Below are 16572 nucleotides of genomic sequence, written 5' to 3' on the forward strand. Positions count from 1 at the left end.
CTAAAAGAGGTTTGTGGTTACCTCTGGCATTTCTCTCCTCAGCCTGGAGAAATTTACAGAGTGCTAAAAATATGGACAGTGAGCATATCTGTGGCTTGCTTTATGATGTATGGACTATGACTCGTGAGCACATTTTTGGCTTGCTAGATGATGTATGGACCATGACTCGTGAGCACATATGTGGCTTGATATTCTCTGTGGTTTACATTATAACATACGACTGCGACCTTCAGTACAACAATGTTATTATGATACATGAGGATAGTGAGATATATGATGAGAGTGACCATGCTCTTATGATGACACTGATCTTGCCCTTACGATGACACTAACCTTTCTCTTATGATACATGAATGATGACACTTGTCAAATAGTGAAGACCCTTCATTGCAACGACATGGATGATGCTACTTGAGATAGTGATATGATATGTGGCTTGATATTCTCTATGGTTTACATTATGACATACGACTACGACCTTTAGTACAACAATGTTATTATGATACATGAGGATAGTGAGATATATGATGAGAGTGACCATGCTCTTATGCTAACAATGATCTTGCCCTTACGATGACATTAACCTTTCTCTTATGATCCATGAATGATGACACTTGTCAAATAGTGAAGACTCTTGATTGCAACGACATGGATGATGCTACTTGAGATAGCGATATGATAGCGGTTATCTTGGACTAGTTTGATTATCAGAGGTCAAATTGTTCAATTCAGAAATGAAGTTGTGAACTAACTTGGGATTGGCTCTAGGAGTCCTGACATAACTGTTGTACCTCATTCTTATTGTGCTTTGTATCTCAGCTAAAAAATTAATGAATATCTAATAGAAGAAGAATCTGGTTTGCTTTTCCTCCTTGTGGGGTTTTGCCCTGGTCTCTAACCTAAATCCTGGTGTCTCTCTTGTGCATGTTTTCCTTCTACTATTCTATATTGGTCTGCCGCATTGTTGATGTTATTGTTCTCTCTACATAATTGCTAATGATGAAATGATGTTATGGGGTTAATGTTATATGAAAATGTTGAAAAAGTTTGAAAATGCAATTATCTACAGTAGAAATCAATCTAGCATTAAAAATTAACAAATACAAAATATCAATCATATATTTCTAATATAAAGTTTAAACAAATCTCTTCAAAAGATACAAAATTATATCCGTAGCTTTTACATGGGACTACATCACTAACAGTTTTTGAAAGTGACAAGATACCAAAGGGCATATCAAGGTATCAAAGTGTCATAGCTATATGCCAAATGCCATTATATATTATATATGAACCTAAACAGAACAATGAATATAAGAGTTTTTTGAAATGAACAAATTTGTGAAACCAGTACAACAGAATAAAAGTTGAGAATAGGATATGTATTTTCCATTAACCTATTGTTTATACCCTCTATTAGATATTAATCTATGCATATCTTTATCATTAACATGGCATTCCTAGATTTATGTTGCATGTACAGGGAATTACCCACTAGTATAATTCTAATGCAAATAAATAATCTATAGATGTAGTTCTTCTAAGGTTTGGCATGGAACTGATCTATGATAGATGTTACAGATTGACTAAATTTATGAATAAATTGCACTAGAATGAGAGCACCCTAGAAGATGTTGTTGATGTTTGTAAGTTTGGGCAGGTAATTCTACACAAGCCTAAGTGTCTAGGCATGCAGAAGTCACCCAAGATCTTCCTACAACACTTTTTGTGGCGTGAGCAAGTTGTTATTGAGCTAAGGAAAAGCACATTATTATTATGTTGGCTTATTGAGCTAAAATAAACTTAGGAAAAGTAAAGAAAATTACTTTAGTGGTTATGTTTTAATCTAAGCCCTTCATCTCAAGTGAGGTGAGATCCAATCTCAGTCGTCAATCACATGAGAGATTAGGGTTAGGGATTTATTTCAATGTAAAGTTATAAAAGCAAGGCTAGGGAGAAGGAGAAGACGCCATACAGTATCACATCACTGGGAGAGGCTTCTCAATGAGTGTGTTCGGTCTGAAGAAGGGCTAGCAAGGAGATCCAAATCAACTAAGGAGGGTTGATCAGCTAAATCAGATCCAGTGTTGTATGTAATTCCTAGTTGGGCCATTTTCCCCGGAAGGGAACCCAAGTTTAGAACTTAATTAAGAACTCGAATTGGGCGTAATCTGTGTCATTTATGTGATTGAGATTAGTAAATTTGCATTTGTTGAAATCCTGTGTTAAGAACCTAGTTGAGCATTTAAATCAATAGATCAACTTTTTTGCTATGAATTTAAGTATTGGGCGCTAGGTTTTCATAAATCTAACATGGTATCAGAGCACAAACTCTGAAGAAAGCAAATCTTGGAATCAAAGGAACCTAGGTTCATACTAGATTTCTAGGGCCAAGTTCGACAGTGATTGTACAAGGCACATTTCTTTTAAGATTATATTAAGGTTGTACATTGTACAGCAACCAAGGAAAAGTTTTTTTTGGTGTTGAGCTAAAATTGAAAAACTTATGGTTGAGTATTTTTTAGAGCTATTTAAAAAAAAAAAAAAATGGTTGGGGGGAGGGGGGGCTTGTTGGTTGAGTGGCTGATACGATGACGAGAGCACTCAACCGTCGCAGATATGTGCAAGGCCAGAAAGCGTGTAGAAATGTGGGGAGATTTCGCAGGTAGAAAAAAAACGGGACGCAACCACAAGCAAAGTGCAACCGACAGGGGAAACGACCAACCACGAAGAATCCCAATTGTTGCAGAAATGAGACGTGGACTACAATAGACCACAAAACATGAGTGAGGGGTCATAGAGTGGTTGGAGCTAAAGGAATCAACAAGACGTCGAGTTCAATGTTGTAGTAGCTAGCACAAACACAAGTTGCGAGGCTTCCACAGCATAAAATGTGACTCAAGAGGATGGGCGACAGAGGCAATAGGGGTCATGCCATTTGTGGCCAGCGCAGCGAACATTTGCTACAGTCGAATGACAAAAATTGATGCAGCCACAAGAGAGTTGAGATGCCATCTGGAAAATACGGCAAAGAAAATAAAGATTGGCATAGGAGACAGGTTGAGTTATTGTAAATCACAGTACACAACAAGCACAAATTAGGACAACAACTACAAATGTGCAGTAGTGCCGTCGGAGTTTGCTAAGCCATTACAACTGCGGGAGAGAAGTTGGTCGGAATAGTTGCCACTATTAGTTGTGTGTGCAAACGACAACAATTTAACAATAACCATAGTCTATGTGCGCTGCGAAGGAGGCGTAGCTGAGCGAGAGATGTGAAGGTGAGGGGACGGAGGCTAGGCCACTAGTATCAAGGAATTGCATGCATGGATGTCATAGGTGCTAGATGTCAATGTGTGCAGTGTCAGCACATCGAAGACATAACTGAGCAGGGCAGAGTGCACACAAGTGGCAGTCAAAGGGACAACAAGCTAACGCTAGGGAGGGGTTCACAGATTGAGTAACTCCAAGATGCAATGGATCGTTGACAAAATTATTATCCAAAGTCATTAGGGACCTCCCTTGTGGATCTGTTGCAACAAGCACAAGCCAGCAACAGCGAGCAGAGCATGGTACGAAGGACAGTACCATCAAGGTTTGCCAACATGACTAGCAAAGGTTAAACCTCAAAGGGAGAGATGGAGACCGTAGCATTCTAGGGTACGGCAGTATATTTCGTGCATGTCTCAAAGGCCCGACACAAATACACAAGGCAGATCCTACCAGATCTATAAACTAACAATTTTCTTGTGGGTGCTAGAAGGACTTAGCACAAGGGCCACACGCAAAGCAATAACAGAGAATGAGGAGAAGGAAGCTTTGAGGGGGTCAGCCTTTAGGTTCGAGAGTGGAGGAGCAATCGACAAATTCCCCCAAATATGTCAATGTCTCTTGGTCTAAGATGACCTTATAGGATGTTCAAGAGCAGGAGGCGTCTAGGAACCACACCAAGGATAGTCAAATTTCAAACCACCGAGCAGAAAAGGCTTCCATTTTAGAGGGAGCATCCGGGCCTGCGAATGCAAGATCGAAGTCTATTCCATATGGCAAAGGTCCCTCCCTTGTTAAGAAGGAGTATTGATGTTTGTAGCTTGGGAACGTACCTCTGCACAACCCAAGATATCCTTACAACAATTGCTCCATTGACCAAACTACTATTGTAACATAGACTAAGTTTGACTTAGGAAATCCATATACTTATTATGTTGACTTATTGAGCTAAAGAAAACTTAGGAAAAGTAAAGTAAATTACTTTAGCAATTATATTATAATTTCAACCCTTGATCTCAAGTGAGGCTTCTTAGTGAGTGTGTTAGGTCCAAGGAAGGAGCAACAAGGAGATCCAATCAGCCAAGGAGGGTTGATCAGCTGCATCAAATCCAATGTTGTATGTAATTCCTTAGTTGGGCCATTTTCTTGGGAAGGGAGCCCAAGTAAGTCCAAAGATTAATGAAGAACTCAAATTAGGTAGAATTTGTGTGTCAGTTATATGATTGAGATTGATAAACTTGCTTTCGCTAATTTTTTGTTTTAGTAACCTAGAAGTGCATTTAAATCGATAAATTCGCTTTTCTGCTAGGAAGTTAAGTATCGAGTGCTAGGTTTGCAAAAATCTAACAAAGGTCTTAAGTATGAGCACAAATCTTTTTGGAAGATTCATGGGAACCAAAGTGACTATTCATTGTTACAAATGCATGTATTGTTGCTTTGCATGAACCTAGTTGCTACCCTAGGCACACAACCCTAGGACTACGAAAAAGCATCTAAACACTAGGATACTAAAGCAATGTGTATATAAAATGAAAATTGTAAAAATAGTTAGTTGAGAATAACCCAAAGATGGGTAAAAACATAAACTATAATACCCAAGTACATGTACAAAAACAACTTCACGGAAAGAAGACCAAAGCTCAAATCAAGAGAAGAGTCAAAAAATGATTATTCTCTCTTAATTATCCCGTAATTACAATTTAATTAAATGACTTGAGTAGTGACTTATACATGTTCACCGACTTTGATACACCATAACTTATCCACTCTTAAAGAAAAAGTATAACATATCTTTATATCAATAGAACAAACTAGTGTCTTATCCTTGACCAACTTAGTATTGGATAACTTTTGAGAGCTTAAAATGAGTATGGCATATCATATATATCATAGAATATTCCTAGAACCAACCTCCCAACAATAAAATCAATGAGACGAATGTTGGCACATAATAAGAGAAATTAATTTTCCTATACGGGTACATTATACCTGTTACCCACCACAGGTTGTTCGCTTGGATATCAAGGGGCCAATCCCTTGGTCACTATGTTTGGAGCTCATTCATTCATCTTGGCACACATTGGACTTCACTAAGCCTTCCCAATTGCCCTTTGACCTATTGTAAATACTATTTTTCCATCTTGAGAGGCTTAATACTTGTATCATGGAGCTATCTTGGTGGGCTTGTCACCAAGTTATGTTATTTTTGCACATTATTTTATTATTTAGTGCATTATTAGGCCTAATTAGGCAAATCGAACCCTTTAGGGAGGATACATATTGAAGTGATGATCATTCCATTTGATCATCACTTGGATTTGAACTTGTATCTCTCTTGAGAATTTCGCTAGCCTTGTTGATGGATGAATTAGTTTCTTAATGCATTTCTATGTTTGGGAGATCTTATTTCTTGTTGTGGAGCTTCGATTTTCTTGCACAATGATGATTGGAAGAATTTCGCTATACTTGTGAGTATCTTTCTTGCACATTGATGATTGGAAGAATTTCGCCATACTCGTGAGTATCGTTCTTGCACATTGATGATTGGAAGAATTTCGCTATACTTGTATCTTTTCATGCTTTATCTTGCATTTTTGTCTCATGTATGATCCATGAAATATTTTCACTCATGAATTTGCGGGAGTTGTCCTAAATGTAATGCGAAGTTGTTAATATTGTCTTTGTGAGGGATTTTTCATATGATTCAAGTGAAGTATAGTGAATGATTGTCCTAGAGGTATATGATTGTTCATAATTTCCCTGATAAGTCATCAATTGCAGCATCAAAGAAGTATAAATTCTCTTTGTAACCTAGTTGTTTCTTCTAGGGCCATGCTAAGTTGCTAGGAGACTCCTTGGTTGGTAATAAACATCTCTAAACATTGATTTCATTACACTCCATTCTCCCAATAGGCTACGCATTGGTCTAATCTTAGGTAATCACTAAAACAAAGATTTATTTTGCCTTCAGCTTCTCTTTTCTAAGCCCTAACCTATAAGGGCATCTACGGCATCACACGATTTCTATTGTAGCCATCAAAAATCAATGAAAATTGGTCTAGAGCTATGTTGTTGAGTCCTCTAGAGGTCCTCCAAATTTGAGGCTACTTCGATAGTGGAATCTCAAGATATCCCAAACCCTACCTCAAAAATCATTTCCCTAGTTTTCTTGTGGTTAGTAGCTTCATCAAGGATCATTGCATTGAACATTAAAGTTGATTTTGACCTCTTTGATCCTTCTCTCCTCCCTCACTTAGTCAATTCCACCTGTTTGAAGTTTTACCCCACACCCTTGACTTTGTTTGTGTCCCCATTAAGGCTTCTTTGTGGTCCTGCAACCTTGCCACTCCAATTTCACAAGGCTTTTTCTGAGAAACCCTATTCTTCTAGGATTCTTTGGCTAGGGCATTTCATATCAATACATACCCTTCAAACCTATGTCTAAGTTTCCTGCTAGCCCTACTTGGAGAGCCTTCCATATTGCTTCCATATTCTTTGGCTATTGCTCCATTGTTGCCACTTGACCTAGTAGTTACTTTATAGGAACCCCTACTAGGACCCTTGCTAGTTTGAACGGCAATATTTTGGCGTCATTGCCAGGGAGGACGCAGGTCTGCCTCCCTGGTGAATCATTGAGGAATTGATTCATAAATGACATTTCAAGAATTCCTCTACCAACTCCATTCATTGTCCAATCCCCTAGTCTGCTTGAAGGCGACAGCATTCCTCCTTTGACTAGGGTCATTGCAAGAAGGGGAGAATGAACTCCATCGCCCGTTACAAGTAGCCTTCTCCCTGAATTTGAAAAGGTTGTTGATCTCACCCACAAGATGGCAACAAGTTCTAGCACCAACCAAAATCAAGACCAACCCAAGATCCCACGAAGTAAGAGGCACTTGGCTAGTGTCTTTGCACCTTTGAAGTTGAGTGTGTATCCTGAGCTTTTACTTGAAAAATACAATAATTATTACCCAATTTAAGGGGGATGCTACCATAAGTGCTTGTAATCATGTTGAAGAATTTTATTGGGCAATTTCTCCTAGGTTAGTATTCAACGAAGACAAGATCATGATGTTATTTGCCTTGTCTTTTGAAGGACAAGCTAGGGAATGGTATCTTAGTCTCCCTCTAGATGCATAGAGAACTCTGACCAATTTGAAGATGTTTTCATGAAAAGATGGCCATTTGATTCCCGGGGAACTTTCAACATTGAAAAGTTTTACCAAATAAGTAGGGGAAGGGAAGACATCAAAGAATTCATCCAAAAATTTGATAGGGTAGTTAGGGATATCCCTAACCATTTGAGACCCCTTGATGCTAACATACTTGATAAATTCATTAAGGCTCTGGTCTGTCATCTAACATATGCGTTGAGAGATAACAAACCCAAGGAAGTAGTTATGGAAGTTGAACAAAACCAGAGAATTTCCAAAATCGATATAGATCAACATCCTAAGGCTAAGGTTGAGGTCAAGAAAAGTAAATCCATGGACCAAAATGAGCAAACCCTTTTAGTTCTCCTCAAGAAGTTCGATAAGCTTTTTGAGGAAATTAACTCAAGGGATAGACTTTACATGAATAAGTTCGCCACCCTAGAAAAGGCTCAAAAATCAAGCTTTATTCTGAAAAACAACCCTTTCCTTAGGAAGACAAACAAAGCACATCTCAAGTTCCTAACACATTGGCCCCAACAAATGTTGTGGAACAAGAAACATCCTCTGAAAGTGAGCAAAGTGATGAAGATGAAAGTGAAGATGAAGAGGATGAGGAGCATGCTAATATGGTGGACTCTCACGCCTTCAATATTTGTTAGGTGGCACATACACTCATGCTCCCATTATTCAAGTAACAATCAAAGAAGAGAAGGATGAGCCAATCCTTAATGTTGATGATAGTGGAAGATTTAAGGGGATTCAATATTCAAGAAAGAACGATAAAGACCCTTCCCCAATCTCAAAGGAGACCAACAAGAAAGAGTCTCCTCCCAAGCAGCCCCTTCCTAAAGAACCTCCTCATAAAGAAAGAACCCCCTAAGAAAGAAAATCCTAAAAGAAATCCTCCAAAGGGAGAGAACAAAAACAAGTCCAAGGGTAGCGGGGTCGAGCTTGTTATTGATATTGGTACTGATGTAGGAAAGATGACTGTGCAAGTTCTCTTAAACGAGATTGTGAGGCTCCCATGACAACAATGGAAAGCTAAAAAGAAAAGGGACACACCAATAACACTACAAAACATTCACCTTTCCAATTCAAACCTAGGACATGAACCCTTCTAGCTCACCTTAGCTATCAATGACCTCCCCTTACATAATTGTATGCCATTATGGGGTTTCCGCAAATATCATGTCATTAAAGGTCATGAAGCAACTAAATCTTAGCATTGCCCGAAGGTACAAGGCAGTTTTTAGTTTCAACTCCCAAGCTGTCTGTGGTCCGGCAACCTTGCCTCTCCAATTTCATAAGGATTGCTTAGAAACCCTATTCTTCTAGGATTCTTTGGCTTAGGGCATTTCATATCAATACATACCCCTCAAACCTACATCTAATTTTCCTTCTAGCCCTTCTTGGAGACTCTCCCTTGAATAGGCTTTTGAAATCACTACTGTTACACCATTGATATATTTTCTGTAGTGAATTCCCTAATACCGGGACTCCTCCCATCGGTGAAAGTCCATAAAAAGCAGGGAGCTTTTGCTGAGGTGACAGTGGGTTATTGCTCCATTGTTGCCACTTGACCTAGTAGTTGCTCTATAAGAACCCCTCCTAAGACCCCTGCTAGTTTGAGCGGTAACAATACCTAGGGGCACAACATTATGCACACTTAAACAAAAGTATAACATATGTTATATATCAATAGAACAAAGAGGTGTCTTATCCTTGACCAACTTTAGTATTGCATAACTTTTGAGCAGCTTAAAATAAGTATGACATCTGTCATATATCATAGAATAGTCCTAGAACCAACTTCATAACAATAAACTCAATAAGATGAATTTCAGCACGTAATAAGAGAAACTAATTCTCCTATAATAGTATGTGTTGTACCCAGATGCACACATTATGGTTTCATAGAAGAACAGCACTGAGAAATTGGGTAGATATGCTGTTATCTTTCCAGCTTACATCTTGGTAAAAACATGTTTTGCAATTGGGTAGATATGCTGTTATCTTTCCAGCTTACATCTTGGTAAAAACAATTGTTCATTCAAAATAATCAAAACATGATATTCAGCTTATTGTGATCCATTGCAACTAGCTCGTAGTCGTATAAAAAACAAAATAATGTAAAAATATGTACACATACACATGAAGTAAAATAAAAAGATCTTCAATGATAGAAAACAAGTTTGATCACACAGCCAAATACATAAAAGCATGCTTGTATGTCGATATTAAAGTTCACTATGCTTTTGACCTCATTAATTTATATGATTTATATTAGATAATTTTGTAATAAATGCAAATTAACAAAAATACACATTATTCTATATAATCGCTCAGAGCACCCAAAAATAATCTCAAATACTTGCACAAATTCCAACCAATATAGTCATATTAAAAGCAAACCATAAACCGCAAACCCAACTTGAGTCTTGACAGGATGAAGATTGAGAAGACATTTATAAACCACTTGCACTTTCATCGTTTCCATATTATAGACCAAAAATGGCTTGCCTTCCCATTATTTGTACTTCGCTGTCAAAGCAATCACTACTACCTCCCTACTGCCTCGCCTCCCTTTAACAAAAACTTAATGTTTTGCTCTTCAAGAAAACATTGTTTAAAACCTTATGGGCTTTCCAAACAATGCTTTCAAAAACTTCAGAAAACTCAGAAACAGTCATTCATTCCAATGTTTCATTTATATGCTAATTTTAACAACTCATCCCTATAATCTATCTCAGTCATAAAGAGTAAATTCCACATCAAGAATTTTTGTTCCCTAATAAAAAAATTATTTTCTTTAGAGTCCATAGTTGTGTTAATCTCACTGTTGCGAACATCGGCAAGGGCCCGAGAAACCAAAAAATCGTAAAAATCAGGAAAATATCGGTAAAAGTCAGCAAACATAGGCAAAATTAAGAAACCGTAAAAATATTTGTAAAAATCGGCAAACATCAGCTAGATTCAAAAATCGTGATTTCAATATAAAATCGGGATGTTATCGAGATATTCACAACACTGGTAATTCTAGCGTTTAAAAAAAAATCAAGAATATTCTACTTAAGCTATTTTCCCATATTCATATGCTAACAATATTAATGAATGCTATAACAAAGGTGAAACTCATTCATGGCCTCCTACCTTTCATTTGTTATATATCTTTCCATTCTAAAGAATGTCATCTAAAGCTTGTATTTAAAAGGTGAAGCTCATGTAAATAGACATATGCATACATAAAAATAGAATTGACTTCTGATATGGTTTCAAAGATATCCCATCCTTATTTTGTGACAATTTTTACTTTAATAACTGTATTAACACAGAGAAAAAATTGAAGACATTTACTGCTACCAAAAATCAAAGTGGTATATTAAGATAAATGTCAACAAAGTGGTCAAGGTTCAGGTAAATGTGTTTCATATCTTAGAAAAAATATGCAATGGTGGGTCAATAAAGAGGGGCTGTGCCGAATGACTGGCTTTCCTTTTCTAGAGCATTCACTCACCCAATTCGATCAAGTTCATTCTTCTGGTAAGTCTGCGAAAGAAGGGACAAGAGATTGTAAAGAGATTCTTGTTGAACATAGCTTGATATACTTACATGCTGAGGTTGTCCAAATCAGGGACATTGTTAAGCCAATCTTCGCCAATGGTGCGATCAATAGCTTTCGAAGCACTCATAGCAGGAGTTTGACAGCTTGAAACCAAAAAAATTGATTTTGACTCCCGTTTCTTTTCACATAAATTAGGTGAATCAATATATGGTGACTGTACAATTACTGTTGTCGATTTCATTGTTCCTTTGTGGTCTGTTCGTTTTGCAGGTGTCTCTGATCTTCTACCAAAAAGTGTTTTTGGAGTTAAAGGAGAGTAACTCATGCTGCAAATTTGATATGAATTATTTCCACTTGTACAGAACAGTGGACTATTCATATTTTGCTCAACAAGAATCCCGCCTGTTTGCACCTGCAAACAGATTACAACAGTTCCACAAAGCTTCAGAAAATTTGAACTCATATGAAAAGTATGCATCCATTCTAGGAAACACAGAAAAATGTGAAGCATCCATGGACAAATACTGTCTACAGCCAATACAAGCAATGCATATCGTTGTCAATAAAAAAAGCATGAACATGACACAAGATACACTGTTTAGCAAAGAAACAATAGAATCAGATATAAGTCATAATTCACCAGACTCAACCAGTCAGCGATTGCATTACATATTAATAATATCAGCAAACATAGATTTCCTTGTGCAGTTCTAGAAAACACAGAAGATCATCTTGTCTTGTCAAAAAAGGATAGGCATAACACACAAGTTGGAGTTGGAACAATGATCATATTCATATTAATATTTTATTGATATTATTATTTTATTCTTCATCCCTTGAGGCCATAACAAGGTGGTCCCTCGAATTAATTCCAGGATAAGAGAAAAGTGGGAAGGGCTACAGGAGTAGCCTGGGGGAGAGAGTTGGTGACATTTGGGAGTGGGTGGCATTTACTAGGTGGGTAGCATTTACTCGGGGGGGTGTCGAAGAATCTAGGGAAGTTATAGTTAATGAGATTCTTCTGACTTGATAACTACTTGTGAGGTATTAACTTATCTTCTTAGCATAATCTCTACTTGTTCTTATTAGAGTGTGCCTTCTTTCATTCATCAAATAGTTACCAAAACAAAGAGACAAGAACACACGATGTTGGCTATCCATGAGGGCCAAAACCTCTCCCTCTTGGATAGGAAAACCCACACAAAATTCTTCTTATGGAAATTCTGATTGACAAACACCAAGACCAGGACCCTTGACATACTGAGCCACTCCAAGACCAAGATACTGATCCTCTTCTTCATCACTGCTGAGATCATCACCATCACTGCTGCTTCACCAAAGTCATCATTGAGATCATCATAGCTGCACAATCATCAAGATCATTACTGTACATTCACTGAGATAGTCACTGTTCAGTTACTGAGATCATCCCTGTATTATCACTTTATCTTCACAGAGATCATCACTGTACCACCAAACTCTATATACTGAAGCTGCACCGAGATCTTTTATTATGATTATGACTTCGTAGTTATATCTTCATCAAACACTGTGCCGAGATTATGACTGCGTCCATAATATGAGACAGAGTGTGTCTCTGTAGGATAACCGAGACCCTTATCGCATTTTTATGCCTTGACTGTGACTGTGCACAGTGCCTATTATCCGTTGTGACTGTGTTGAGTATGCCAAAACGTGATCATGTGGAGGCCGAGACACAGTAATATTCGTCATTGTAATTGTCCAAGATTTACAGAAAGGTATACGACGATACTTCATTGAATATATTGGGATCATGATTGTTTGCCGAGACACAGTGTTCTGCACCGAGGCCTCTATCTTCGCATCTGACAAATAGATGCATTTTGAGGCATGTCTTGAGGGATATCCACGAAGAAAAGAGTTGATTATGGTTATTGGACATCCACCTTGCCAATCCCATGCACTTTTGAAGCATTTATTGACCAAAAAGGGCATGACATCATGCTTGAGGAGAATTTAGACCCAAGGCATCTTTGGCATATTCTTGTTATGTTGAGCTATTGGGTTGGCTTCGAACTCATTCTCTTCATGTATACTCAAAATTACTCTTGTCATAAGGCTTTTAGGCTAATAATTAAGAGCAATAGACCTCATATGAATTGAGGATCACTCTCTTTATACTTTTCATCATCACACTTGGATTTCGGCCTTTCATGAGAACTTGACTTAGTCTTCGTTAAACTCGCTACTTGTGGAGATGTAATTTTTATGGTGTTATTGCTATTAGAGATTGGCTTACGTCTTTAATATTTCTTCTTGCGATTGAAAGAAGTCTTTTTCATGGAAGTACTGTAAGTTTATTGCAAATTTTTCATTGTTTTAAATGTTATTAATTATTAATTTATTGCTAGGGATTTCTTTGTTCTATGTCTAAATACAAAATATTTATGGAAAATCTTGGTTACATGTTGAACATTTCTTCCTTGAAATCCATAGGAGACCCCCTAATGAACTTCCCCTATTTAATTTCTCCCCTCACAGAAAACATAGTTAGGGTGTAATCTTTATGCAAGTGAAAAAAATAGGATTTCCCCCTTACTCCAAGCAATTGTCCATTATCCCCTTAATTAGCACTATAGACTCGAAAACCCAAGTAGGATTAGGCACTAGCAACCTTCGGGTTGATCAAAAACCTTGAAAACTTTAATATCTTTCCTTTCTTTCATTTTCTAAGCCTTTGAAGGCAAGCCTAATAAGGCATTTAGTTAATTCAACTAGGGCTCTTATGGATGGACGTTGGAGGTGATAGAACTTGATTTTAGCCTTAGTGATCCTTTCAACTCAAAATCTAGCCTTTTGCATGGTCAAACTAACACTAGGAGGGTTGACATCATTCTTCTCTAAGCATTTTGTACCCTAAAAAAACTTGATCCTACATAGGGCTTCAACTTGATGCGTAATTTGAGTTTTTGTTTCATACCAATGTTGATCACATCTTTAATGAGCCCTTTCACTACTTCATGTATGCCTACGAACCTCTTTACTACTACTCATCTAGAAACCCAGGCTATACATGCCCTCTCTAGGCTTGTTGTATGATATGCTACTCCTTTGTAAGAAGAATTGAGTCTTTGTCCATTAAAATGTGTCTTCACCTAGCCTATATATTCATCTCCTTAAACCTTTTAACATAGAATACCCTTTAGGTAATATATGTGGTGCAGATCCACTAAAGAGCAGGTGGATGATTATTAAGGTGATAGTGGCAATCTACCTTGTTATTGCAACAATCTTTGGCCTTTGCCTTGCAACACCTCTTACAAGGACTACTAGATTTTGAGGCAACAATGCCCTAGATGGCTTCTAGCATCAAAATAAAAATCATGCTACAAGTATCCTACAAATCATCAAGAGCATTCCCTATATTGAGATTCGCGTAATCAATATTGCCCTTTAAACATCAAAAATAGCAAAAAATAATAATAACATGTCAAATCAAAAAAAAAAAAAGCGATGGGTACATTTTTAGTAGGTTCATGCTAGAAGAGTTCAATAATCAATGCCACTAACATGAAAATCCAATGGAAATGTTGCAATCCCCCCCAATCATGAAATCCTAAAAGCTATTAGGTCTGTTGGATTTTGAGTGGGATCTAAAATTCTACTTTCTCCATATCAAATCCCATGAGGTTCAGACGACTCTAAAACATCCTAAAACAATTAATGGTAATGTTAAAAATTTAAGTAAAGGAATGGAAAACAAATTTAAGAATTTAACATTATGTTTAATTACATAGACATAGTAGTGCCCTAGGTTTGAATATTATGATGCCCCACTCATAAATTATTGTTTTTCTAAAACCAATTGTGTTCAGAAAGTGCTTGGATCCATTGTATGCAACCGATCAGTTCGCTGAAAAAAGGCAAGTTTCATACAAGAACAGGTCGTTCAATACAGAATTAGCATTTTCTGGTTTTGAACCCACTGTCAGACCGATTTAGGCATTCAAATGATTGGACCAGCCTGTTCCATCAATTCCAATCCAGTTCCAATAACACTGCTTAGATTGTTGTTTTGACGATTGGTACCATGTGGATAGAATATGATAGCATATGATACATATATCACTCCCTTGATGGAATGCCCTAGAACATTGGGGCTAATATGACACGGCATTTACATATTCATTTGTTAAGAACCATATTGGCATAGAGCATTGGGCATATCCTCCATCTTTGCATATGCTTTACCACCTTGATGAATGGGTATGAGCAAGGTTAATAGCCCATTTCTTTAATGCCTTAGCTACTATGGATGTCTTTTACACATAGATAAGTTGCTTGCAAGGTTTATCATGGTCCCATGTGGAGCATCCTAAACCTTTTGCTCTGTTTCACACTCACATGAGGACTATCTTGAGATGTGCTATGGATGCTATTAAAGTGCTCCCCTACTCTGGATCATATGTGGAGGCACATACACACCTGTCATACTCTCAGCGCTTCAACAATGAGGATGTTCCCCTCCTTTGATCACTCGAATCACTTAGCAAATATTGTTATAATGTAGGAGCCCATTCATGGATCTATCCTTGGCACACTTATGGAAGGTTGCTATAGCTTGGGCATGGAACTTGCGTGGCTTTTGGCACATTTGTTGATGCCTTATCGTTGAGCAGTCCACCTTACATGCATTAATGTTCACACATACCATTTAGGAAGACTATCTTGCACACATGTTGAGGCATTGACATGTTTTATTGGTTCATGGGGCCGCCTCCTTTCATCATAGAGTTAGTTGAGCATCGGTTCCATATGTTCTTCATACAATTGATGCCTTATTTCATGGATCCAATTGTTTGGTACTTTATGTTAGGATTACATCCACCTTTTGAGGACTCATTACTCAATCTTCAAGGCCTTTATTGATGGGACTTTTCTCTTGGTGAACTTGCACATGCTCTCTTTGCAGGTTCGACTTCTTTCATTCCCTCTATCTAGGAGAAAGTGACCTTCTGCCTAGTCATTGAAATGTTATCTGTTAATCACTCAATATGATTGGAAACCAAACATCATCATGAACCTGGGACCAAACAATTCCATACTCCTCCTCTACTTCCCAATAGCCAAGAAAGGGTGTTCAAATAGTATCCTAACTAAAAGGCTTAGGAGGCTTCAATTTCAAAATGATCCTAACCTAGTGCATGCTTATTGAATGATTATGTGAGTGCTTATTGAAATCTTGATGACGAATTTTCCATTGCAGAACCACCAAGGTACCCACTCTACCACCTAGATATATATTCACAAGTCGGTGACAATCAACAATAAACATATACTGCAGAAGTATAATGAAATACTGAACTTATTCCCCATAATCATATTCCATAACCATTTTGAATTTATCAACATCGATCATTACAATCTTAAATATAAACACAGAACATTGCAAACCTAAGAGCTACTAATAAAAATGGTTTTCCAACAATGAAATGAAACAAACATGATCCCAAGTAGGCCAATAGCATAATGCTTATCTACCAAAATAATAACAAAGCAATGAGTACGTATATTTTCAAAACTGAACTAACTGGACAATAACAT

The 16572-nt window shown here is 37.4% G+C and overlaps 1 protein-coding gene across 2 annotated transcripts in view; it reads right to left on the bottom strand.

Annotated features, from left to right (window-relative positions):
* Positions 1-16572, bottom strand: part of LOC149260036 (transcription factor MYB3R-1-like) — a 216940-nt gene that overhangs the window by 74456 nt on the left and 125912 nt on the right. For both annotated transcript variants that reach the window (XM_089419608.1, XM_089419615.1), the window contains exon 8: positions 11034-11398. In XM_089419608.1, coding sequence (XP_089275734.1) covers positions 11034-11398 — 365 coding nt within the window. The remainder of the gene's footprint in view (positions 1-11033; positions 11399-16572) is intronic.

The sequence above is a fragment of the Pinus tabuliformis genome, chromosome 6 (assembly GCF_031772625.1).
Source record: "Pinus tabuliformis cultivar Carrire ecotype Pingquan chromosome 6, CPIR1, whole genome shotgun sequence".
Taxonomy (NCBI): domain Eukaryota; kingdom Viridiplantae; phylum Streptophyta; class Pinopsida; order Pinales; family Pinaceae; genus Pinus; species Pinus tabuliformis.